The 26,371-nt window shown below is 42.4% G+C and overlaps 2 protein-coding genes across 2 annotated transcripts; one reads left to right on the top strand and one right to left on the bottom strand.

Annotated features, from left to right (window-relative positions):
- The first annotated feature begins 1,151 nt into the window (after window positions 1–1,151).
- myo1ha (myosin IHa) lies at window positions 1,152–18,938 on the top strand. The gene is made up of 31 exons (XM_017684186.2): window positions 1,152–1,328; window positions 1,512–1,627; window positions 2,123–2,321; window positions 3,012–3,092; window positions 3,401–3,580; window positions 3,789–3,887; window positions 4,616–4,729; window positions 4,917–4,988; window positions 5,416–5,535; window positions 5,760–5,827; window positions 6,290–6,395; window positions 7,502–7,582; window positions 7,880–7,971; window positions 9,896–9,990; window positions 10,488–10,534; window positions 10,730–10,810; window positions 11,456–11,561; window positions 11,684–11,801; window positions 12,055–12,168; window positions 12,281–12,357; window positions 12,597–12,665; window positions 12,775–12,859; window positions 13,250–13,412; window positions 13,693–13,776; window positions 15,090–15,183; window positions 15,382–15,437; window positions 15,611–15,746; window positions 16,713–16,783; window positions 16,955–17,052; window positions 18,251–18,350; window positions 18,731–18,938. Exons 1-31 carry the CDS (start codon window positions 1,152–1,154, stop codon window positions 18,755–18,757), a joined length of 3,126 nt encoding a protein of 1,041 aa, XP_017539675.2. The 3' UTR covers window positions 18,758–18,938.
- A 1,063-nt stretch (window positions 18,939–20,001) lies between these two features.
- kctd10 (potassium channel tetramerization domain containing 10) lies at window positions 20,002–25,864 on the bottom strand. The gene is made up of 7 exons (XM_017684204.2): window positions 25,775–25,864; window positions 24,272–24,485; window positions 23,482–23,651; window positions 23,062–23,148; window positions 22,834–22,886; window positions 22,384–22,579; window positions 20,002–21,920 (listed from the first exon to the last, which is right to left on the bottom strand). Exons 1-7 carry the CDS (start codon window positions 25,775–25,777, stop codon window positions 21,696–21,698), a joined length of 948 nt encoding a protein of 315 aa, XP_017539693.1. The 5' UTR covers window positions 25,778–25,864; the 3' UTR covers window positions 20,002–21,695.
- Between the last annotated feature and the right edge of the window lie 507 nt (window positions 25,865–26,371).

Here is a 26,371-nt window from a genome sequence, read left to right as displayed (position 1 = left end):
GGGGAAACGGGTCACCTTCTCTGTGTGACGTTCTCCGAGGAGTGATTTGAGTTTATTCTAGCATTTCAGCTGATTCAGTTCAGGTCTGCAGAAATGCTGGTGGAAAGCTGGTGGGCCTGTTCATTTACTCTTCACTGTTTCCTGCTGGTGAGGGTTCTTTTGCCACTTTTGGTTCTCTAAAGAACCTTTCAGTGGATGGTCCTTTAAAGAACTTGGTTTTATGAGATGTTGGGTGTGAGGTTTCACATAATGTACAATGCATTCTCAGAAAAAAGGGTTCTATGTATTAGCAAAAAAGGTTCTATGAGAATCCAGACCTCAACACCACTGAATGTGTTTGAGAAGCAGAAAATGCTAAACCAGCTTCTAAGACCGGATTTTAAGTTAGTTAAGTGACCCTTATTAACCCCACAATGGGAAACACCACATACACACTACTGAACACGCACACTAGGGGGCGGTGAACGCACCTATCCGGAGCAGTGGGCAGTCCTATCCACAGCAGTTGGGGGTTAGGTGTCCTGCTCAAGGGCACTTCAGTCATCAATCCATCAGAAAAACAAACATACAAATAAGCAATTGTGCATTCAAATGGTTCTTCAGGCGTTCATGCTTTTATATACGACCACTGCCTTGACTGCAGAACCCTTGAAGAACCAGAATGTATGCCAATTAATGGTTTTCCCTGGAATCATCACTCCTAAAAAAAGATGGCTCTTCAAGGATTCTTTAGTAAAGACAGTGGCTCTATATAGAACCACAAACACGCCAAGAACCATTTGCATGCTTAAATGGTTCTTTGCATGGTGAAACGGTTCTTTGGATTGTTGGAGAATGTGTTGTATGTGGTTCTGCTATTGTTATGATCTCAAGCTTTTAACAATAGGAGAAAAACTTTTGGTGCTATCTAGAACCATTTTGTGCTATCTAGAACCATTTTATGAATTGTAACCAAGGGTTCTCCAATTATGTCACATTTTGTTTGATGTTCTTGAGCCTGTCAGATGACTACAGTTCCATTTGTGAAAGGACATGCTGGTGTCAGGCCCATATTAGGTAATCTAAGCTGGTTCAGTGGTAGAATCCTGGTGTGAACCAATCACATTCAGGCACACAACGCATGAGCCAATCATCTTCAGTCTTGCTAAGCAATGTCCTTCTCTACTTGGCAGAAAGGAAAAGGTAAGCTGGGTCACCTGGACCTGGAGGGGGCGCTGACTGCCAGAGACAGAGTCGGCATCCAGGACTTCGTGCTGCTGGACGCCCACAACAGTGAAACAGCCTTCCTGGACAATCTGAAGAAGCGCTTCTCAGAGGACCTGATATATGTGAGTGAGGTCCTGACGTCCCTAAGCAGATACTGATGGTGAACAGGAGAGGCAGATTGACTTAGATTTGCATGACGGGGAATAAATATAAATCAGCCACCCAATCTGTTAAATAACTGAGATAGAACAGGCTGAAGAACAGCTTGATGGTAATCTTTTCATTGTATTCACATCTCATTGAAGACCTATATTGGGACCCTTCTGATCTCAGTCAACCCCTACAAAGAGCTGGATATCTACAACAAGAAACACATGGACCTTTACATGGGGGTCAATTTCTATGAGCTTCCACCTCACATGTGAGTCTATTTGTGTTTGTTTGCGGTCATTGACACTTACGGTATTTAGCAGACACTTTTATCCAGAGCAACTTATAATTTGATTATTGTTACACTGGTAGGTGAAGGTGGTGTTGGGAGTCTTGCCCAAGGACTCTTATTGGTATAGTGTAGAGTGTTTGTCCAGGTGGGGATTGAACCCCAGTCTACAGTGTAGAAGGCAGAGGTGTTACCCACTACACTTTCTTTCATTGTTATGATGACAAGCTTGTAACAGAACCCTTTTCAGTGCTATATAGGACAAAAAGGTTCTATGTAGAACCATGTACAGCACATTCTCAATCAATCTGAAGAACCATTTCACCGTGCGAAGAGCCATTTAATCACGAAGTGGTTCTATATAGAACTCATGGACCTCATGGTGCCTTTAATAAAGAACCCTTTGGTGCTTGAGAACCGAAAAAACATTCCTTGACTCCTCAGATCTGTGATGTGTGTGTTTTCCTTACACTCCAGTTATGCACTGGCTGATAATGCCTACCACACCATGCTAACAGAGGGTAACAACCACTTCATCCTGATCTCTGGAGAGAGCGGGGCGGGGAAAACCGAGGCCTCTAAGAAGATCCTGCAGTATTACGCTGTTAGCTGCCCCAGCAGCGCCCTGCTGGACACCGTCCGAGACCGCATGCTCATGTCCAACCCTGTCCTGGAGGTCAGAAGTTAATTATGTTTTCATTTTAGAGGATAATTTCACTGATTTTTCAAAATGTCTGCGTAGTTCAGTGTTTGAGATGTAAACACAGTCATTCAGGGCAGTTTGGTGTGAGATGGTTGATTGTGACATGACTACAAGTCTTCTGAGTTTTATATAGAACGTTGATGATGGAAAATAACGTAGTTTTACGTATTTTTATATCATTTTAGTATTTACGAAAATATTATTTTAACACACTGCATGTGTCCTTCCACCATTTATGGATTTAAAATAATTCTTAGGTCAAAATAATCTCATCTCAAACTATCGTAAACCAGTGTCTCAGTCATCAGGCAGTGTCATTTACTATCTTTTCATGTTAGAACTGTCTGTGAGGGAGCTTAGAGGTGGACGTCTGGTTCCTATCACCGCCACTGTGAACAACCCTGACTCTGCATTTCACACAAAACCACTCTGAACAACTAATATTATGCAGACATTTAGAAAAAAAATTGTGCGCCCCCTTCGCTGCTGTACTTTGACAGACTTGTACAGTAAATGATGAGTTAAATATATGATAAATGAGTTGTTGACGAGTTGAATTTGCTGTGTTAGTGCAGGAAAAAGACCTGAAAGACAAACCCCTTGACCAGCATTTGTGGATAATTCATGAGATGAGTGATAAAGGTGACTTTGTTTTCCGATCAGGCCTTTGGAAATGCCAAAACACTGAAGAATGACAACTCCAGCCGCTTCGGAAAGTACATGGACATCCAGTTTGACAGACAGGTTAGAACGGTTTTTAATGTGCTGTTTTAACTGTTTTTTAAAAATGACATCAATTTCACCATTTTTATGTTCCGTCTTTATTTTTTGTTAAAATCGTCTTAAGACCTGTTTCTAAATAGAGGTTTTCTGGTGGCTAAGCACTGCTGATTAGCTCTTTTAATCAAGACCTTAGTGTAGCAAACATTGCACTTCTAGGACTTTTACTTTTAGCCTGATTATTGCTGAGGGTGATGTTTTATGCAGTGCTCGATATTGTTGGACCATTTTTGGCCAGCTTTAAGTTCCAGCTCCGCCATTCTGTCTCATAGGGAGATGCTGTTGGGGGCCACATCCTCAGCTATCTGCTGGAGAAGTCCCGGGTGGTCCATCAGAACCATGGCGAGAGGAACTTTCACATCTTCTATCAGCTGGTGGAGGGAGGAGAGGAGGACCTGCTGAGGCAGCTGGGCCTGGAGAGAGACACGCAGCACTATAATTACCTGGTGGGGGTACGGCGGCCAGATCTTATTTCAACTTCAGCTGGCCACGAGGGAACGTGCTAGAACGTGTTGGGGCCAGTTTTTAGTTAGTCTTCCAGATTGCAGCAGATCGTGTTAATATAGTACTATGGAAATAAAAAGGCAGGTTTATATATGAGATGGAAGCTTCGCAGTCTGTCATGTTTCTGAGGTTTGTGTTCTTGCTGTACCTCTGCAGGGTGAATGTGCCAATGTGAGCTCCATCAATGACAAGAACGACTGGAAAACGGTCAAAAACGCCCTCTCAGTCATCCACTTTGATGAGAGTGACATTGAGGTCAGCACACAGAAACAGTAAGATCAGACTTGCAGTATTAGGAAGGTTCTCCTTTTGAGTCTTGGTTCCTCTCAGTGGTTCTTCCTTTGGCGATGCTGTCACACAAATGAAAATGAATTGATTTCAGTTAAATTGTATGGATCTCCTGAGGTGATTGGCGATTATTTTGAATAGGCTGCAAATTAATATATTGAGGCCACATGTTAAGTTACCTATAACTTGTGGCCTCAATGTATTGATGTTTAGCCTCAATATATTAATTTGTGGCCTCAATATAGTAATTTGTAGCTTTAATATAGTAATTTGTGGCTTCATTATAGGAATATAAGGTGTCAGTATATTCATTTGTGGCCTCAATATATTTATTTGTGGCCTCAATATAGTAATGCATATCCTCACTAAAGTAATTTGTGGCCTTAATATAGTAATTTATTACCTCAGTATATTAATTTGTGGCCTTGGTATAGAAATTAGTGGCCTCATTACAATTATTTGTAACCTCAATATATTCATTTGTGGTCATGATATATAACTGTGGCTTCAACAGATTAATTAATGCCCTCAATATATTAATTTGTGGCCTCAATATATTAATCCATTGCCTTAATGCATTGATATGTGGCCTCTATATTATTTATTTGTGGCCACATCACCCTATGGAGATGAGCACTTTTGTGTAGTTATTTAACGGTGACGCTTAACTGATCACTCACCTGCTTTTTCCGTAGCACCTGTTTGGGGTCATTGCGAGTGTACTGCACCTGGGGAATGTCCATTTTGACGGAGATACGAAAGGCTACGCTGTCCTGAACTCCAATGCAGAACTGCGCTGGGTATCAAAGGTGTGACATCACATACTCTGCCATCCCACCAGCCTGACAGTCATGATCTCCAAAACTAGTTTGCCTGTGAAAGTAGCCCTTCTAAATTTTACACCTGTGATCTTGTAGGTTGTTCAGCTAGAGGTGTTTTTAAGGGAGTTATCACACACATTGTCACTCAAACTCAATGACTCTGCTTCCTGTGCAGCTGATTGGGGTCCATGTTCAGGTTCTTCAGGAGGCTCTGAGCTACAGGAAGATCGAGGCCAAGACAGATGAGGTAACACAGGCAAACAAGGCTGATGAAACATCTTTGAGACATTCATTGTAAGCTGATGGCAAACACAGAGGAAGTGATCAAGATCAGAGTTCTTGCTTCCACAGGCAGGTTGCAAAATTATTGGCACCCTTAAAAAAAGTGAGCAAAGCAGATGATGTCATTTTTCACACCGCTGACCATTTTACAATGAACAGACCCAAATTACGCCAAAGCCTAGACTAAAGGGAATTTACAGTGGTTTTCAGTGGCAGTTCAATTTAGTCGAAGACCACATTTAATCAGGTCCATGTAACCAGGCTCAAGGTGTTAGGATTTGAAGCTGCTTCAAGTGCTTCCATTCACATGACTGCATCTTATTAAAACAAAACAATGGTGAACAGAGCACAGCAGCAGTTTAATGTTGTCTAACTCTGACCTGGGCTTTCAGGTGATGTGCCCCTTCATGGTGGACCATGCCGTCTATGTCAGAGATGCATTGGCCAAAGCCATTTATGGACGCACCTTCACCTGGCTGGTCAACCGCATCAACGAGTCGCTGGAGAATCAGGTCAGGAAATAAAAGAGAAACTACCATCATAGGAAAATGAGCTTTGATAGAAAATAGAAATAAAAAAAGAGAAAATGAGCTCTTGAGGACCCGGTGCTCACACCCAGGTTGAATTTATTTCATTCAATTTTCATCGTGGATTTAGTCTGACACAGTCGGAGAAACTACTGCAGTAATATACGACGCATTAAATCTTATCACTGTGCTTCATTTCTGATTTTTAGGACTCCACCAGAAAGACAGTCATTGGGCTGCTTGACATCTATGGGTTCGAGGTCTTCTATGTGAACAGGTACATGTTTGAGGCAAGGTGTCCACTCTCTGTGTGTCCTTTGGTCATGTTAAACAACAAAACTGATCTATGGGTCATCGTGGAAATATAGGCTGTCACCATAGCTACCTCAGAAGACCTCCGTTCTAAGCTATGAACCTGAGGAACATTTTCCACAGCGCTGTACATTATTAACTCCTAACGTACTAATTCAGGAGCCGTGCGTTCCAATTAGCGCCTCGCTCTGATAGCTGATACAGGGATGCACGCCTAATGAAGTATGTGATCCTTGCACCCTCGTAACTGAGGACACTGTTGCTCAACGTGTATATAGTGCAGTAGATATTGCTTTACATCGTGTCAGATAAGATCTCGTGGATAAACGATAAGGCGTGTGAGGATGTGCGCTGAGCAGATACCCATATTTGCTGTGTCTCTGTGATTTTGACTGCCTGATTCATTGCTGTGTTTGTTGGTGTTCAGTTTTGAGCAGTTTTGCATTAATTACTGCAACGAGAAGCTCCAGCAGCTGTTTATCCAGCTCACTCTCAAGGCGGAGCAGGAGGAGTATGAGGCTGAGGGCATTGAGGTGAGGCACACAACTACTTATCACACCTTTAATACAGAGGGAATTGGGGGCCTATGTGCCTAATACAAGGCCCAAGGGCCAAGTCAGGCCCGTGACACAATCTTAATTGGCTTTCAAAAGTGCTTTAATTGTCTAAACATCAGCCAAATTTCACCATGAGCTGCACTACAGTTCCCAGCATGCACTGCTATGCAATGTGTGCTCCCACACCCACAAAAAAAAAAGTCAGATGTGCAGTTTAAGCGAATGGGCAGTTTTAAAAAAATACTGGGAGCATTCAAAGAGGTTTAAAAGTTATCTGCAGCAAGTGCAGTTTATTCTTTTATATAGAGCAGTTTGATTTATTAAAAATTATTTTATAATTGTTAAAGTATTCATTGCCTATTTTTCCCTCTTTTTTGGACGCCTGGGGTCGTGGCAAAATGTAAAGTAAAAATAAAATAAACACAGCTGGCCCACAGATTTGTTGAGATTTTATAATATGGCCCTTGTAGTGTTTGAGTTTGACACGCCTGGGGAAAGGCATGCAACCTCTTATTCTGTGTTTAATGTAGAGGGCACTGGGGTTAGCTACACAACTCTTTATCGTACCTTTAATTCAGAAGGCATTGGGGTAAGACATGCAAACTCTTGTTCTAAGTTTATATATACAGAGCATTTGGGTTAAACTTACAACTCTTTGTTGTACCTTTAATTCAGAAGGCACTGGGGTATGACATGCAACCTCTAATTCGGCCTTAAATGTAAAAGCCATTGGGGTTAGGCACATAACTCTTTATTGCACCTTTAATTGCAAAGGCATTGGTTAAGACACACAACTCCTAATTGTCCCTTCGCTGCACAGGACTTTGGATAAAATGCACAACTCCATATTGTACCTTTAATGCAGAGGCCAACTCCTTATTGTACCTTTAATATAGAAAGCACTGGGGTAAGCCATATGATGACTTGTCTTCATATTTGGGGTGGAAGTTTAGGCCTAGTGTGTCTTCACTTTATATTATCACCATACTTTGACCTGAAAAGTTACTCTTATAATGATGCTGTGATGATAAAGCAAATCTACATAGTAATCTGAGACTATTTGTTCACCTTCTGTGTGTCAGTGGGAACCAGTGCAGTTCTTCAATAACAAGATCATCTGTGACCTGGTGGAGGAGAAATACAGAGGCATCATCTCAGTGCTGGTATGCAAACTTCTGATTTCTCTTCATTGTTAGCTGTCACTAAACTGTGGCCACCTTTATCTGAAGCTACTGATGTGCCATTTCAGTTCAGTGATCTGATCTCTCTGCCTGCCAAAAAGCCACTTTAAGAACTTACTGTGGCCATGTGATAGCACTACTGTGGTCCTCAGACTGTGTATGAGTTGTATCGGGTGCACACAATGCCGAAAACGTCTTGGCCGAGGACAGAAAGACATTGCTGAATATGCTGTAACAGGGCCACTGTTCAGGTGTTTAATCTAGCGTATGTGTGGTTAGGATGAGGAGTGCTTGAGACCAGGTGATGCCACCGATCTCACATTTCTGGAGAAACTGGAGGAGAAAATGGGGAACCATCCTCACTTTGTCACGTGAGTTTAAAAACAAAGAACACAGAACCACAACTTTCTCCCTACAACTTCATTTTAACAAACTCAACTACAAAAAGGCAGAACTGGTCAAAACATCTGATGCTTTTATAATTAATGTTATTAATAGTCTAGATGTTAGAACATTACTGTCATTTGAGAGAGTTAGTGGGGTCAGGTACTGGTGTTGGATGGTCAGTTCTGGACTGCTCCACCTCATCCCAAAGGAATTGGCTCCATCACTCCAGAGAACGCAGCTCCACAGCTCCACAGCCCAATGCTCAACGGTTGACATTGACCTTAGACTTCAGAGCATCCCACTTTATTGATTTATGCTTTTCTGTGGAGATTATATGGACATCTGGACACATTTGGACATGAACATCAAACCATCTGTTGATGTACAGTTTGAGTTAGTCATCCACTAGTATTTCATCTGTGGTCAGTTTCTGAAAACAGAGCGGTGATACTGATGTGTGTAAGTACCAGCTGATGAATGAAATGAAACTTTCATGATTCATGATGAATGAGGTAAATGGTTTTGATAAACTGCAGCAACAGATGAACTACAGTCTGTAACTGTACACCTACATAATGGAGCTATTTTGTAAGGATTTCTAATAATGTGACCTATGAGTGGAAGTACAAGGCAGGTGTTTCTAATAAAGTGGCCAGTTAGTGGAAGTTCAAGGTAGGTGTTTCTAATAAAGTGGCCAGTAAGTGGAAGCAGAAAGCAGGTGTTTCTAATAAAGTGGCCAGTTAGTAGAAGTACAAGGTAGGTGTTTCTAATAAAGTGGCCAGTTAGTAGAAGTACAAGGTAGGTGTTTCTAATAAAGTGGCCAGTTAGTAGAAGTAAAAGGTAGGTGTTTCTAATAAAGTGGCCAGTGAATAGAAGTACAGGGAAGTAAAGTTTCTAGTAAAATGGACAGCATATGTGTATCTGGAAGCATTGAAATTTGGGAATAATTGATCTAATTTCCCTTGGTTGGCTTAGGATTTATCTCAGGAGCAGCTGAAGTAGCACTGTGTGACGTGCAACCTGAGCATTTGCCAAGTCCTGCTGTTTCTGAAACTGAAGCATTCACCCCCCAGTCAGTCTCTGTTATCCCTGTTAAAGCTCCTGCTGACTGACACCCTGTTAGGTCTGAAAGACTGGCAGGCTGTGATACTGCCTTGCTCACCCTTTATCCAGGCTCAGCACGTATTTAAAGTTACCTGGTGACTGGCTGTGTCCCAGAACACATGGGCACTAGGTGGGTACATTTCCAGATGAAGAGACAGCGTCCATGATTTGAATCAGCAGCAACCCTGCTGCCCTGCAGAGGCCTGATCTACCCTAATAGAGTTAATGTTGTTTTGCTAAACTATGTAATTGCATAATTAATTGCATAGTGCTTTAGTCATATTCGGGTTACATTCTATACCAACGGATTGAAATCTGCACTTTAGACCTTCTTCTGTTAAATTGATGTTAAACAGTGACAGAAATCGCACTGTGATGTTTTTTCCTGGAGACTTCAAGTCTTTTCATCAAATTTAGATCATAATAAAATATCCTCTTTATCACTTACAGACACAAATATGGTATTAAATTGAAAGTATAGATGGAATATTTGCACTCATTTCCTTGAGCTATGAGTAAAATATGATTATATAAAGTGAAAACATGCTTTTTGTTGCTTCTGATATTTGCAGTGTATTATAGTTAACCCCCTAAATGTCCAGGACCTGTTAGTCAGTCCAGGCTTTCATTCATCTCTCCTGCACATCAGTTTATTCGTATTGTAGTCCAGGTGGTTACTAATAAATAGCCTTAGGATGTAATTTTAATCTGTGATTTTAAGGGGTTAAATATCATTGTTAGATTAGAGTTATAAACACTGATGTGATGCATGTCTAACACCTGTAATTCTCAAACTGAATGCAGACACAAACTGGCTGACAAGAAGACCCGTAAGACTCTGGACCGGGGCGACTTCCGACTGCTCCATTACGCCGGCGAGGTGACCTACTGTGTTGTGGGTGAGGAACGTTATAGTAAATATTAATAAACACCACAGTAAACACTTGGCTATTAGCCCTAGACTTGAATACATATCTTCTAGTTGTAAACATGAGCACCACTCACATTTCTGCTGCTAAACTATTTTGTTTGTTTGTTTTGGTGTTTTGCTCCTGTGGTTGGCACTCAGATAAACATATGACTTAATATTAATATATTAATATATTAAATTCACAAGACTAAACTGGATTTGTTGACATAAGGAAGCGTAATATATGAATTTATCTCATGGTCTACGTGTTGTAACTTGCAAGTACTGCTTACAAAGGCACCCTGACTTAATCCTGCTGCGTAAATCTTTAAGGAAGAGCTGATCTGAGAACATCTTTTGTCAGTAATGAGTGGATGAATATATTTGTATGAAGTGGAGAAGCTGATCATAGGTCAGCGCTCTCACCCTGGGACGCTTTGACCGCTTTAGCCCTAAACAGCTTTGTCTCTTCTCACTTTTTGGCAGGCTTCATTGACAAAAACAATGACCTATTGTACAGGCACATCAAAGAGGTGAGTGGACTGAAGCTGAGGGATTACGCCGAGGCCGGGAGAAAGCAGGACGACTCGGCCCAGAGCGGTCCTTAATTATTTACCCTGCGGTGGACTTAGTGTAAATTATACAGGAGCCGAGAGCATCGAATCGGACTGACAAGATCATCTCTATATGTGTGTGTGTGTGTGTGTGTGTGTGTGTGTGTCCACCAGGCGATGCGGCAGTCTAAGAACTCTATAATACGGCAGTGTTTCTTGTGTGATGAGGTGGACAGCAGGAGAAGGCCAGAGACGGTGAGGCTCTGATTGGTGTGATGAAGGAGAAATGACCAATCACAAACCTGTAATTGACACACATACAGTAGCAATCAGTAAGGATGAGGCTTTGCTCTGACACATCACTACCACTGATTACTGCATGATGTAAGCTTGTAAATTGTAAACTTAGATTATTAGATATTAGAGGATTCGATTTTAGCTGCATTTTAAAGGCCTGAGGGAAATTTCAGTTGTGGAGATGTGAATAAATTAATGTGATATACAGTGGTTAATTTTAGAGACATAATGACTCACGATTTCTTTACAGTGGTGATAGGAACCAGGGGTCTACATGGACTTTTGATGATGGGGAGATGGGGGGTGATAAATCTGAGAAAAAAAAAAGGAGATATTTTGTCTCACAACACCCTGCATGCATCCCTCCACCATGAATGGCTTTTAAAAATAGCTTTTCTCAGACCCATCATAAAATAAAGGGACAGTCATCAGGCCGTGAATTCATAAGCGTTCCGTGTAATAACTTTCTGTGAGGGAGCTTTTAGAGGTGGAGGTCTGGTTCCCTCTGTAGCTAGACACCACTGAGCTAAGCCAACCTGAGGCCAACTGAACTGGAGCAAAGTGACCTGGGTCAATCTGCTGTCTATCCGAATGGTCATTCAGGTGGCGACTCAGTTTAAGAACAGTCTGCTGGAGCTGACGGAGATCCTCATGGCTAAGGAGGCCTGGTACGTGCGCTGCCTCAAGTCCAACGACAACAAGCAGTCAGGTAAGACAGACCTAAAAGGGTTTTTCCCTTTCTAAATGCTTTTATATTTTCCTAAAGGATGGAAATGTAAGACGTACATTCACCTCTGATTAGCACTAGTGTTCTCCATGTCTCTCCTTTAGGCAAGTTTGATGATGTCCTAGTGAGGCACCAGGTGAAGTACTTGGGCCTGATAGAACATCTGAGGGTTCGACGGGCTGGTTTTGCATATCGGAGGAGATACGAGGAGTTTCTGAAGAGGTAGTCTGACTCTGGAGAACCTCGGACACTCTAAAGTACTTTCGTTCTCACATCATGTTTATGTAGTATCATGCCAATTTTATACCCACTTGGCAACAACACAGTGGTTCCGTACATAGTTCCAGTCAAAAGTTTGGACATAGCCGTTTTTCCCATTATTTTGACTATTTTCACATTTTAGAGTAATAGTGAATACTGTGGATTAGTCCAGTCACAACTAACTCTCCTGCATAAACCCTGCGATGTCGGTCAGGTACAAGCCTTTGTGTCCTGATACGTGGCCTCACTGGCGAGGGGTGGCTGCGGACGGGGTGGAGACACTGGTGAAGCACCTGGGCTACCAGCCTGATGAGTACAAAATGGGCAGGTAACACGCACTCATGTTTCTTAATGGAAAATGATGGTGGGTGTTTTTGTGCACATCGTGAGTTTCTAATTAACCTTTTTAGTAACTTTATTCCTCTTGGTCTTGTTTGCAGGACAAAGATATTCATTCGCTATGCCAGGACGCTGTTCGCCACCGAGGACGCCTTTGAGATCTGTAAACATGAGTTGGGTCAGTAAAGAAAAGCCGCTTGACTAATTATTTGATTACTTTACTGATTGCTTTTATTTGGTATATATTAGACGTCCTGTTCAGATCTTTAAATATAGTCCAGATATTCTTTACGTACTCCTGAAATACAAGCGTTAAAAGAAAGCCTTGGATATTTTACAGGTCTGTTCATTTCCTTTATTAAGGGTTTGAGTTAGTCTGAACTGCATGTCAGTAACATAGTGACACCTGTGTTGCAGCTACGAGGATACAAGCCAAGTACAAGGGCTATCGAGCTAAAGGAGAGTTTAAAAAGCAGAAGGAAGCAGGTGAGTCGCAGATCGTTTGGATCCACACTTCATCTAAATGTTTGAAGTAAAAACTCTGTAAGGAGGGTGTAGCTGTAGCTCAGAATGGGCTGAATCTTCTTCCTGCCAGCTACTAAAATCGAGACGTGCTGGAGAGGAGTTCAGGCTCGGAAGGAGAGAGAGAGGCGAGCCTGGGCCGTCAAAGTCATCAAAAAGTAAGTGGACTAAGGCCTTGAGGACAGAGAAGCCCACAGGAATAAACATTAAGGAAAGTCTGTTTACATGGAGGGACCCAAACGAGACACTGCACCAAAAGCATGGAAGCAAATGATTCGTTTCAGGATTATTTTAAGGCAGTCAACTAGTTGGAGCATCTAGATTAGCAGTTTTTCCCAAAGTATTCCACTGATGTTCACACTTTTATATCATGTTTATAACAGTATATTCATTCAGTTATTAGTCTTTGATTACATACTATTGCTCTGTATTGTATCTTCAATCATAGTCAGACTCATCTGTGAGTATCAGGCTCCAGGATCAAAGTGTGGCACATCTAATAGGAGTGTGAAATAAGTTGAATGTGCTTTCATTTCTGTTGTTCGCAGATTTATTAAAGGGTATATGACGCGAGGTCAGGCGAAAACTACCGACAACTCTGAATACCTGGCCTTCGTCAGACAGAGCTACCTCAACAGGCTGAAAGGCAATCTACCCAAGACGGTTTTAGACAAAACGACGTGGCTCACCCCTCCACCAGTGATGAAAGAGGTACTGACATATTTACAGGAGCTGTTTCTAAATCGAGTCTCTGACAGATGCTGTTTAGTTGAGTCTAGCTGGTTTAAAACGGAACAGATTTTGCACACAAGCTGATATTTATGATACTCCTGGTCTTCTGTTCTGCACAGCTTAGTGTTTTCCCTGCTCTCACACACCTCACCGTCTGATAAGAGCTTTAGGACCTGTTGAGTTGAATCAGACACTGAGCTACTCTAAACTGCCCTCTGAGATCGGAGAACTTTAGAGAACTTGGCTCTTTTTCTCACAGACGTCGGAGATTCTGAGGCAGCTGCATTCGCGGTGGTTGGTGAGGAAGTACGTACGAGGCATCACACCCCAGAAGAAAGCTCAGGTACCATCACCTCATCTCCACCCGCTCTCTGGATTCTGTGCGGATGCTGTACTTGATGTGCTTTAAAGGGCATCACGTTAACATGTCTTTTGGATGAGGTATCCCTTCAAGGTGTTTACATACAGATTAAACCCGACTCGAGGCTAAACGTTATGCCAAGACTCGGCACTCAGAACTGAGTCTTAGAGACTGATATGAGATTAAGTCACGGTCTCAGAGCTAATTTAGCACAGACAGATTATTTGGAAATGTCATTCAGCACTGATGGAAGTCCAGAGAAGCCATGAGATAGTTATGACTTTCTGGATTATTACCTTGACATCACAACTTAATTTTCTTGTGGTCTCAATATAACAGAAGTTGTTTTCTTCAGATCACAGCTTTTTTCTTTTGTAAACTCAAGATGATCAATATTATCAAGCTATTTTAAGAAAACAACTTGAGAGCCCAACTTACAACATTTGGAATCTTGAGACCAAGAGACAAATTTGTTGTCTTGACATCGCAAGACAAATAAGTAGTGATCTTGAGAAAAAAAGCATTTATTGTCTTGAGATCACAAGCCAAATAAGTGGTGATCTCGAGAAAACATTTGTTATCTTGAGATCACCAGACAAATAAGTTGTGATCTTAAGAAAACATTTGTTGTCTTGACATTGAGAGACAGATAAGTGGTGATTTTGAGAAAAAAACATGTTGAGTTGTGATCTTGAGAAGACATTTATCTTGATTACAAGTTAATTCATTGTTATTTCAAGAAAACATTTGCCATCTTGAGACCACAAGATAAATGAGTAGTGATCTCAAGACAACAGTCCAGAAAATAATAACTACCTCATGTCCTCTCGAGACGTCCATCGATTACTAATAACGCAACTAACAATTTAAGATCATTATTCTAAAATGACTCTTTGGCACTGATTCTGATTTAACTGGCTAATCTGGGCTCTTAATTGATTAATTTGCATATAAAGAAGGAACAGCCTGACTTACTGAAGTTGCCTAATCAAAAATGCAATCTTTAAATAGTGATTTTAAAAAACATAAGATTATTTCTAAAGGTGTTCTACTCATTCTGATCAGTACATCCTGATACCTAGTCTAGATTACATGTAGTCCATGACCACCCAGAAAAACCATGAAGGTCTCAGACTGAACTGAACGTTGTCCAGAAAACCAGCGCATGGCGTCATCACACACTATTACCCCCCCTGCTCTGCTTCTTGTTAATTGTTTTCAGGCACACATCTTGATGAGGTGTTTAATGTTAATATAATAATAATATAATAACGTTGAGACGACTCTGTCTGTAGATGCAGATGAAGGTCATCACCAGTGCCATCTTTAAGGGGAAGAAGGACAGCTACCCTCAGAGTGTCGCTGTGCCTTTCCAGGACACCAGAATCAGTCAGTGCACTATATCCTCTCCGTCTTCTCCACCATTACTAACACCATCTGTAGTAGAACTCCAGTCCATTGTTTGGCCCACTGTGCAGATGATCATGAGCTTTATTTCTGGGCACTTTGGTTTCTAATGCCTCCATCACTACTAACTCCACTGTTCTCTTTGAATACTGTGTTGTGTCCACTCTGTGCGCTGAGCAGGTGAGCAGGACATTAACGTGCGCGTCCTGCAGACGATACGCCACGAGCGCATCAAGGTACGTCACAAAGACGAGTCCAGCTCACGATAACGTCGCCTTCGGCATCACTTCAGATCAATGACACAGAAGTGCTTAAAGACGAATCCCAGCTTCTCCTATCTGGTCTGTCTCTTTATCACCGTTTGCCTGGCGTTCTCTCACCCTCTCTCTCTGACTCTCTCTCTCTCTAGTACAGTGTTCCTGTGGTGAAGTATGATCGGAACGGGTTTAAGCCTAGACCAAGGCAGCTGATCCTGACCCAGTCTGCAGCCTATCTTGTAGAAGAGGCCAAGATCAAACAGAGAGCGGACTACGTCTCACTCAAAGGTGGCTACCGGACACTTTGCCTCGTCTAAGCTGAAGTGCGTGTTTAATATATTCAGGCCTGGTTTTCTGGGCTGAGATTAAAGCTGGTCTAGAGAGTCTAAAGAGGCCGAATCTATGGTACTTGGCTTTGGACAGCTTAAAGAAACATTTTAAAGGGCCCATATCCTGCTTTTTTTTGTTTATTCTGTTGCTGTCGGAACAAAACCTCTCCAAATGGTAACTTTATAGGAGAGGAAAACAATCTTCATTTATAATAGAAGTTAATGTAACTTGATTTTTTCAGTCATTTTGGACCATTTCTGTTGGTCCATTCATCGTGAAGTAAATGGATTGTGTAAAAAAGCAAAAACAGCAAAAATGGACATTCATATGTTTTTGTGTAACAGCAATGATTTATTTATATTTTTTCCTTGAGGCTCATTTTTAATGTTTTTTACATACCAAAACTGGCCATAATTAAATTTTTTAGTTTTTTTTACTGCACCTTTAAGTCTAAATGAACTCTGATTGGCTACCTTGTATTGCGCCTCATTCAGAAAGCATCCAGACTGAAACACTCCTTATAGCTTCAATGTGAGTGGGCGTGGCTAAACCGATGTAGACCGAATGGATGAAAATATGTAAATATGTTGGTTTTTAATGACATTACAAAAACAATAAGTTAAAAAGGGGGATGCTTTGGCAGTTTAGCATCTATATAAAGTCTGAATGGCCTGAGTGAACGGGAGGTTTCAAACTTTTGCAATGGTTTCATAATACATCAAATTATTTTAGTCCACAAAAGAGAGGAATATTTGGTTTTCCACCATTTGGGCCCTTTAAAGCAACAGGCTGGTGGTCAGCTAGCCTATCTCCATTATTACTGAAGGACATATTTTGACAGGGTTGAATATTTTTGCTGACGTGTCCAGATTGTATCACTGTTTTCTGCTGTAAGAGGCTGAAGCTGTTCTGTTGTATCCGCAGGTGTTTCTGTCAGTAATCTGGGCGACACTATGATGATCCTCCACGTCGCTAATGATGACCACAAACAAAAGGTCCTGACGGCTTCAAGGCCACAAGAGACGTTTAGTCTAAAGGACAAAAATTAGATTCGTTTTGAATTTACTGGTTGAGATTTTAAAGGACATGAAATGTTATTGATTGTCAGTCATTTGGAAACGAATGATGCTGGAACTGATACCAGTGAATGAATCCTCCTTCATCAGGGGGACCTCCTGCTCCAGTGTGACCACCTCTATGAGTTTTTGACCAAACTGAGCGTTCTCGCAAACAAGCAGAACGCCATCAAAGTGCTTCAGGGAAGGTAAGAGCCTGACATCACTCCCTGTCTGATGTGAAACGGCTGGTGTACCTGAACAGTGCAGCTGTTGTGCAGATTAGCAGAGCTTCAGAAGATCATTCAGAAGATAGTGGCCATTAACCCATTCATTCCCAACAACCACCCGCAGTGAGATGAGGAGCAGCTTCACAGAACACGTGATCCGTTTAAAGTGGTACCGTTCTGTACAGCTATACACTGAAAGAACAACAGGCAGAAACGTGATCACCTGAAATTAAGATGCATCAAAAACGGAATTCTGGGTTTTCAGGTGTTTTATTAGAAATCAATCGTGACCAAAAGACTGAAACTGTGATAAATATCTGGTATAATAACTCACTTTTTAGCCATTTGGTTCGATCAGCTTGTAAAATCAGAACATGAAACATTTCAAATGTGCCGTCTTTTGGGTTAATTAGGCTTTCTAGACTAAAAGTTCTTGTGTTTTTAAGCAAAGACCTCAAATATAAAAAAAATGAATAATGGGGCAAAAAGATTCGTCTGCAAATCTGTTTTTGCTCTAAACATAGCCAAGAGCATTTGACTTATGATTTATGATGGGATAATAATAATAATAATACTAATAATAATGATAATTATGTAGTTCACATGATTGACAGATGTGCTGAATACCTAAAAACAGTGAGGTTTAAGGAGTTTAAGTGATGTCGCTTTATAGTTTTCGACCTCTAGTAATCTTAGCAGGCGATAGTTACACTAGCTATACTGTGAACTCTCAGCTTCGAGTGGAAATCCACCGGTTTTTCATGTTTTCTTTACAGTCAAATGGCTGAGATGTAAAGAAAGTTGTTCAGAGAGCTTTGATGTGAAGGACTTTATTCTAGAAGAACGGACTCAGTTGGCTTCTTCCAGTTTTATGTGGAATGTTGATGATGGTGAAATAGTGTGAAACCATCTGATGGTGCACAAATGTAGGAAAATCAGTGGAATTGATGCAGTTTTTCCATTTTTTACAGAAGCAGTGTGTAAGTTTTAGTGGCATCTAGTGGTGAAGTTGCAGATCACAGCCAACCGAATGGTTTTATATACTATATTACTTTTCTGCTAATAGATCCCTCCTCTAAGTTTCAGTGGTGTTAGTTTGGATACCCTGGTTTGTATTATGATATGATGATGACTATATGGCCTGTAATTAACGGATTACTGTCTGATCTTCTTCAAGTATAAAGTTTGAAATCCAGGGAGGAAAGGAGAACTTTGTGGACTTCAGCACTGGGCAGGAACCCCTGGTGTACAAGGGCAAGAACGGCCATCTGACGGTGGTGAGTCAAAAACTACATCCTTACAAGAATATCCAGAATTACATAGACCGGGCACAGAACCCTTGGGGGTGATCGCACATCTTAGAGGTTCATTTCAAAACCAAGAAGGTCTATGAGATAAAGAAACAGTCAGGACCCCTCATAGCACAGTCAATACCATCAAGCAGAACATTTTAAAAGTATACAGTGGTTTTATACCTAGCCCCGACGTTTATCCGTCATCCAGGCTTCATATTTATTCTGGCCCAGCTGGTGCTGAGCTCGTCCGCCCGGCTCTCGTGTGCCGGGAGCTGAAGCAGACGAGTAACGTGGACTGATCTAATGTTGCGGCTGCTCTGTTTGCTGTGCCAGTCATAAGTCATCGGTCATCTGATTCCCAGGTCACACCGCGGACGAGGACCCGATGAACTGAGCCAGGAGGAAGATGTGACCGCTGACCTCTCACCCACACAGAGCTGACCACCTCCACATCCATACCTACTCGCCTCTGATAGGTCTTGACAGGCAAGCCTTCAGTCCAGTCATTTCAGATTCAAAGAATAGTTCAGTGATAAAAACCGAATTTACACAATTTCCCCTTCACATCAAACCAGCAAAGGCTGCACCGGCGCTGGAACCGAGCGCTGCTGCTGCTGCTGCTGCACCAGAACGCTGTAGCACTGCTTTCAGCCCAGCACTTCCCTTGAGTCGTGTTATTCAACAAGAGATCATTTAATAACGATAAAGTCGAGTATTATTAATTATTAGAAAGCCAGTAACATTGTTTCTATCCCGAATCAGACCAGGGGTGGGCAATACGACAATTTCTCACTGGTATCGTCATCAATTCTGTCACAACACACTTTCCTGACCACCGTGGATGTGGTCAGTACTTAGAAAACTGACTGACCTCATTTCAGGACGAAATGAGGATAATTAAGCAGGTTTAAGTGCATTTAGTGCAGTATGTAAAACAAAACGAACACCAATAAAAATCGCTGTAGTTGTTTATAGAAGTTATTTGAGTGTTTTTATAAGTGGCGCTGCTGGTTCTGTTAACTTATTAAATCTCAGAAAAATTACATATCATCATGCACGTCACGTATTGTGAAAGTCTCATGAAGTACTGCGAAGTTTTTGCCCACCCCCACCGACGCAGACCCCCAGAACATTCTAGAAATGGGCTCATTCAGCCCAAAATCAGCCTTCAGCTAATTTGGCTGTAAAGATTTTTAAAATCCATGATCGGGGCTCCCCCTGCTCGCTAGCTCCATCAGCCGCGTAGCTCCATCAGCCGCGTAGCTCCAGTGCTGAAACTTCAGCGTCTGGCTGATCAACTACAGCTGGGTTAAGTGGGGAGAACCTTCACTTCCCTTCACTTCAGCCTGAAACGCCTCTGCTCCACTCAGCACTGCCTTACCCCGACTAACGTAGCTCACCTGCCTGGACGATGCTTTTACTCTCATTCTCGCACACCGTGAACACAAGGGGACGCGCAGCTGCCCACCATGCCGAGCACATCTGATATCAGATTAAAGCTAAACATAATCAGCAACTTTCCATTTTATTTTCATATTTGTATCTGTTCTATTTGCTGAACCTGTAATAAAAGGCCATATGTACAATAAAGTTTTATACTGAAAAACACAGAAATAAAGGACAGAAAACAGCAACGTTTGATCTACGAAATCTGTAGAAATCTTTATTTAGGTGTGTATAAATATAAGAGTATGTAAAACTTTTAATCAAGTGCACATCTGTACAGATTGTATTACTCGTTTCTAAATATGTCTTTAATAAAACTAGTGACAAAAAGTGACAGTATGTGATGAAGAGGAGCTAAATTTGCATTTACTGAACTGCGCGGAGTGAAAGTGCTGGTCTGAATCAGCTTCGCTCGTCTCGTCTCGCTGTAATGACTGGAATTACAGATGGAGCACGGGCTGGTTCTGGATCAGCGCCTTTACTCTGATCCGCCTGATCCGCGAGGAATGTGGATCTGTCAACGCATCACAGGCCTGCGCTCTAAACGTGGCAGACGAACCTCCTCCCTGCCTCCTGCTCTGAGGAAGCGCTCCTTCAGCACAGCCTGCAGTATCTGGTTCCCTCCTAATCCTTTACCTTTGTTACTAAATCAGCCACGTACAAGCCGCCGTCTCAGTTTCCACCCCCAACATAATCACCAGGCAGACCCGCGGAGCGACAGCGTTACCCGCCTGCGATTAATTAAACATCATGTGGTGAAACGCGACGCGTCTTCATCTCGTAATCTTGCAGCTCTGCGTCCGAGAGACACTGCGCTGACATCTCTGATATGAGCCATTTCTCATGTAGAGGAGCGCAACGCTGCCCTCTGGTGGCTGAAGCAGGAACGCCACTCAAATCGCTTTTCTCAAAAACCATAAACCAGGTAAACTTTCCATCCAAGTAAACCAAATCTCTCAACAACTGTCCATCGGTATGAGCAAGACGCACAAACACAGTGAGACTCCTAATAAACATGACAAACAAACCAGCTTTCAGTCTGAGCAGTTAAGACAACACCAACAAACGAAGGCGCGCGCGCACACACACACACACACACACCACACACACACACACACTCTATTGGCCCTACAGTCTTTTCACACATACCCCAAACCTCACACAAGATCCTGTCATTAGACACAACACAGAACATGCCAAAACCTGCCAAATGATAACACTGTCCACTTTAAAGCCCCAGTGAGGAGCCCAAATCAGCAGCTCGCCAGCTTTTGATACGGCGTCAACAACCTTTAAACAACAAAGCGGCTTCCCATGTTCAGAAACAGCCAACAAGCCCAAAAGTGCTCACAGCTCTGTTTCTGGGGAGCCTTAAGGCTCAGGTACTAATCTTTCTGTATGGAAATGAGCTACATTCACTGAACAAAGCACAAGATTGGGGCCAAACACAAAGGGAATGTCTCTGGTCAAGCACTAAATAGATCAGGTCCACATTTTTGAGACTGAATGTTCGATTATTGAGAGAATCCTAAACGTTCTCTTTCTGAATTCCCGAAACCTCAGTTAGAGAACCTGGCAACTTCTTCCCAAACCTAAGATAAGAGATCATCTCCATCTTAAACAACAATGATCCCTAAAGAAAATATGGAGGAAGCACTGACAAAGGACGCTAAAGAGGAGCCCAAAGGATTTGGCGTTACAGCCACGTATAGCTTGAGGGCGAGACTTGGAGTATTTTTGAACTTGTGTCCTCCTGTCACTCTCCAGCGCCGCGTGTACGGTTGTAGTTTGTGGATGTGGATGGATGGGAGGAATAACTGAAGCGCTGGTGGTCTTTAAGGCACAGGGTCAGGGGCTGAAGTTTAAACAGGGTAGTCGAGGTCACTGGTGGTGGTGCGTGCGGTCGTCGGGTCCACATCGTTTGATGTGGATTCGGCGAACTCTCTCGATGCGCTCGCGCTCTTCGTCCTCGTCCAGGTGGTGCGAGCGTCCCGCGGCGCCCCCGGTGGCCTCCAGCAGCGCGTTGTCTGGACCGCGGCCGTCCTGAGACTCGTACAGCAGGATGTTCAGCGTCTCCTCATAGATGCGCGCCTCAGGGAACTCAACCTGAGAAAACAGGGATCAACACTTGGACACTTGGCAAGAATTTAGTTAATTTAGTAGTAACTCTACTTTTATGTTGTGTCATGATGAATGGAGCTAAAATGACCTGCTTACATCAACAGACATTAAAGTTTAGAACATTTTTTTCCTTCTCCTGTAAAACTGCTATTTCTGAGATATAAGAGCAACAATGTGCTTGAATGCTTCATATTCTGAAGCCCAGTACTTCCTCTTTACCCCTAGTCCTGGAGCCCCCCTGCCCTGAAAACTCTGGAAAGGTTTGCTCATCAGCTTATTGGCTGGACTGGTTGTCTCAGAGCAAGTGAAACATAAAACCATGCAGAGTACCTGAATTAAGCCTCTCAGAGCCGCTGATTTTCAGAAAATATTTTTGTGAGGATCCAGATTTCGGCATCTATTAGACTGAAGTGTGGATCATGTCAGTGTAGGATTTTCTGCTGGTTACCTTAGTTTGTTTCTTCTCAGTAGCGTAGACGATGGAGGTGCAGCACACCTCGGCTATCTTCCGGCCCTGGCCGTAAAAGGACCAGCAGCAGATCTCGTCGCCGATAACATCTTTGATGAAGAGGACGCGTCCGTTAAATCGCAGAGACAGCTTGTCGAACAGCTCAATGTTCTTCAGCATGTTGTCATCGGAGTTACTGTACAGAGAGAGGTTTAAAGAGAGGTTGTGGTTTAATGTTAGATTGATGCTGAGCTTCCACAGAAAACCCAGCCTGCATTTAAGACTTTAGGGCAGATTTAGGACGTGCAAAACGCAGTGGCACGTTTTTATTATAATAGGAGAGCTGACCTAGGAACCCCTTTTTAAAGGGTTCACCACACTAAATTACTGCTCTTGCTCTAATAATCACTGACGAATCCTCGTTCAAATGTAGATCTAGATCGTGCTCACCTGGTATAGGAGTATTTATTGTTGCTTCTGTTGTACAGTAGTTTGACAGTAGGCTGTGGAGAGAGAGAGATCAATTTTATAAAGGCTTATAGGTTGTGTGCATGAAGCTACAATATATGTTGCAATCGCAAGCATTAAACATCAACTAAAAATCACTCGAAATGACTAAAATGACTCCAAGACTTGACAAAAGTACTCCTAATACAGTGGTTTACAATGCTGCGCTACCTTATTGGACGTGGCAATAAGTCTCTGCTCTTCCTTAGACGATGTCACCAAGGGCACTTTACAGAAGGGTTCATAGGCATCTTTGTTCTGGTGGGGAAAAAAGATTTAACATTTTTCAATAAGCACATAAACGAGTAAGAAACACTGACACACCTAAACTGACAGATGTGTTACTGTGCCTGTGTTACTGCACAGTAAGCTGTACACAATAGACATCAGCGGTCATCAACTCAAGCCCTGGAGGGCCCAGATTGGGGAACGTCCTCTCGCAATTCACCGATTAGTCGAATCAGGTGTGTTAATAAATCAGAAGACAAATTGTGCTGGACTGTGTCGCTTTCTAGGAGTGGAACTGACGACCCCTGGTACATGCAGGTGATCTCTAGCTGTGCTGGACAGATATTTACAGGTGAGTAGTACCTGCAGAGCAGCCTGGCACTCGTCCACCAGGCCCTGCACCAGGTAGTACTTTGCTTCGGCCAGCAGCTCCTCTGTCTCACGCCGGCTCTCTGGAAGAGGCACCACGCCGTCCCGCAGGTAGTTGAGGATGGTCCCGAAGTGCTTCCCACACCTGTCGATCAGGATCCAGCCTACAGGAGGCAATACAGCAAATGCTGTGACTTTGTAGTGACAAAGTAATGACAGGTATCATTTTTTAACACGCCGAGCTCCATATCTGCAGGCAAAGTGCTGATTGGTAAGCATTATTAACATATCATAGTAGAGGTGGGAGTATAAACTCTTTCTGTATGCGTTTAACTAAGTGATCAATTTATAAACTGCATTTAGGGTCAGTTTCATGTTCCAGACTAGACCTATGCCCAGATTAAGAAGGATTTCCAGTGATCAATCACCACTAGCATTGCAGTCCAGTTAAATGAACCTCCAATTTGCCAATCACAACCTCCAGGCAGTGTTAAAAGGCAGTTGGCCTGTTTAAACTGATCAGGCCAAGGGCCTCGATTACTGGAGCACAGTGTGGTGATTTCCCTGTTCAAACACCACTACTAAACCTAAAGCTACTAAAAAGTATATTTATGTGTATCGGAGCTGGAAAAAACGCAAACTGTGCTGAATTCTGGCCCTACCGACCCCTGATCTAGACATTTTGCTATACTGGAACTCGGCCTGAAAATACGGGACGTAATAAGAAAGCAAGTTCAGATCCAGAGTCAGATGCCAAAAGTGGTTATGAGTCACAGGTTCTCACCTTCGCTGTCTGTGAGGACCTCCATGCGGCCGCTGAACATGGCCTTCAGCATGGTGTCCTGCTTGGTGAGCGTCTGCATGGTAGTGTAGTAGAGAGCCCCTCCTACGTTCAGCTTCACATACTTCGAGCTGGGGCTGGAACCCTTGAAGGAGGTGGTCCTTGTTGTAGCCGCCGGCACGGCTGAGCTCACCACGCTTTCTCCTGACATCTCTTCCTGCCACACAAAGCAAGGCGAGTGAGATGGAAAAGTCATGACTAATAAGAAAAGCCCAGCTATAAACTTAGCTCACAATGGGTGATCAGACTGTATCTAAAAACATCAGACACCGAGATGGGCGGACAACACAAACACAGAAAAAACCTCAGGAAGACCTCAGACCTTTAAAAGACTGTGTTACTTGGATTATTATCATTATGATTAAGTTGGTTTCAACTCCTCATGACCATTTGGTTACTGTTCCTCCAGAACATTGTGTCTTACATTTGGGTCTTCAGGCTTTTTAAATGGCTTGTTCATGATTCCTCTGGTTGTGTCTTCCCATCTCGTTTCTGCCTGTCCTCTGTTCCAAGTCTAATCCTTTCCAATTAAATGGTTCTTCCAATATGTGCAAAAGAAGCGCTTCAGTTTGGTCATCTGGGCTTCGGTCAAGAATCTGCTGGTTTGTAAGCATTCAAGGTTCTCTCAAACATCTACACCAGCACCAAAGTTTAAAGGCACATATTATTCAGCCTTCACATTTTCATGGAGAACCACAGAAAACAGCACATCTCTGATCTTTCTTTGTAGAGACATGGTTATATAACACATATCGTCAAGCTTTTCCTGCTGAGTGTCATACGTCTTCATTGCTGGATCCTTAGTTGTTGACAGCTGATCAAAGTACTATTATTATCCATGTCCCACGTTTAGAGCAGGTAATTATACCTTATTAGGAAAACTGGCCAAAAGCAATAAAGCCTTACAGGGACTAAACACAGATGCAGAGAAGGCGTGGAAAACCACCAGCTCACTCAACTAACCGTGTTAAAATCTCTTACGCATTTAAAAAGAGTTCAGCCCAGTTAATGTATGTATTCCTCGATGATCTACAGATCTGACTCTACATCTCCCCACCCAGCTACACACTGAAGTCAGGAGCTCCACTCGGGCTAACCCACTTAAGCTCTTAGCTAAGCTCGGTTAACTGACTGACTGCGCAGCACGAAAATCCCACTCGTCGCATTTGGTCGGACTGTAGTGAACTAAGTTAGATGTGTGATTTGAATGTTTAACACCTGAAATCTACAGAGTCACTGAGCGACTTCTCTGTTTATAACCCACCCTTAGCGCTCACTTACCGACTATGCTAAGCTAACTACAGACTGACGGCAAACTACCTTTTCTCAAGGCCGAACTATCGAAAAGATGATCGTATTCAAATACAGCGCGCTTAAAAGTGATGAAAAGATCTCTCTAGATGCGAAGCAAAGCTGTTATATTCAGTAAAAAACCGAGTTATTTACCATAGAAATCCCCGACGAGTTCGGGCCCACAGACCTGAGAGGAATCGCGCACTTCCGCTCGGAGAGGTGCGCGTTCTGCTGATGAGTCGGCTCGTGAATCGGCTCTTTGAATTATCTTTCTGGGTCGGCGCTTTAGGTTAACGTAAGGAGCCGACTCGCGTTAAGGAGCCGAATCTTTTATTTCTTTTCTTGTCTTTAATTTTCTTTCTTTCTTTCTTTTTGGCATTAGATAACTTAATTGAAAACTAGACCACTGTTTTATTGAAAATGACAACGGTTGTGACTGAAGAGCCGTCTTCAAGCTGAAAGAGTCGGTTCTTATCAGTGAGCTAAGCCGATCGGACTCGCTGAGAAAGCCGTAATATCCATCACCACCGCGTTCACGAGGAGAGATGATTTTATTTATTTGTCTCTTTATTTATTTATTTATTTATTTATTGACACTCCCACGAAGCCTAACTGTTTGGAACTAGTATTCATTTAAAATGAAAATATATATTTAAAAAAATAAAAATATACAAACGCAGCTAAATTTCAAAGTATATGTAATATTTGGATTAAATGATGATAAAATAATTAAATTAATAACAATTGTTA

The sequence above is a fragment of the Pygocentrus nattereri genome, chromosome 20 (assembly GCF_015220715.1).
Source record: "Pygocentrus nattereri isolate fPygNat1 chromosome 20, fPygNat1.pri, whole genome shotgun sequence".
Lineage (NCBI taxonomy): Eukaryota > Metazoa > Chordata > Actinopteri > Characiformes > Serrasalmidae > Pygocentrus > Pygocentrus nattereri.
Note: the sequence above shows the minus strand (reverse complement) of the source record. Positions and strands in the feature narration are given on the sequence as shown.

Excerpts from the sequence above, each read along its gene's own strand:
- myo1ha (XM_017684186.2), top strand. The coding sequence starts at position 1,152 with ATGTCCTTCTCTACTTGGCAGAAAGGAAAAGGTAAGCTGGGTCACCTG. Across the intron at positions 12,666-12,774 it reads TAAAAAGCAGAAGGAAGCAG|CTACTAAAATCGAGACGTGC; the intron begins GTGAGTCGCAGA and ends TCTTCCTGCCAG. Across the intron at positions 17,053-18,250 it reads ATCAAAGTGCTTCAGGGAAG|TATAAAGTTTGAAATCCAGG; the intron begins GTAAGAGCCTGA and ends ATCTTCTTCAAG.
- kctd10 (XM_017684204.2), bottom strand. Across the intron at positions 23,149-23,481 it reads AGTGCCAGGCTGCTCTGCAG|AACAAAGATGCCTATGAACC; the intron begins GTACTACTCACC and ends TTTCCCCACCAG. Across the intron at positions 22,887-23,061 it reads TTATTGCCACGTCCAATAAG|CCTACTGTCAAACTACTGTA; the intron begins GTAGCGCAGCAT and ends CTCTCTCCACAG.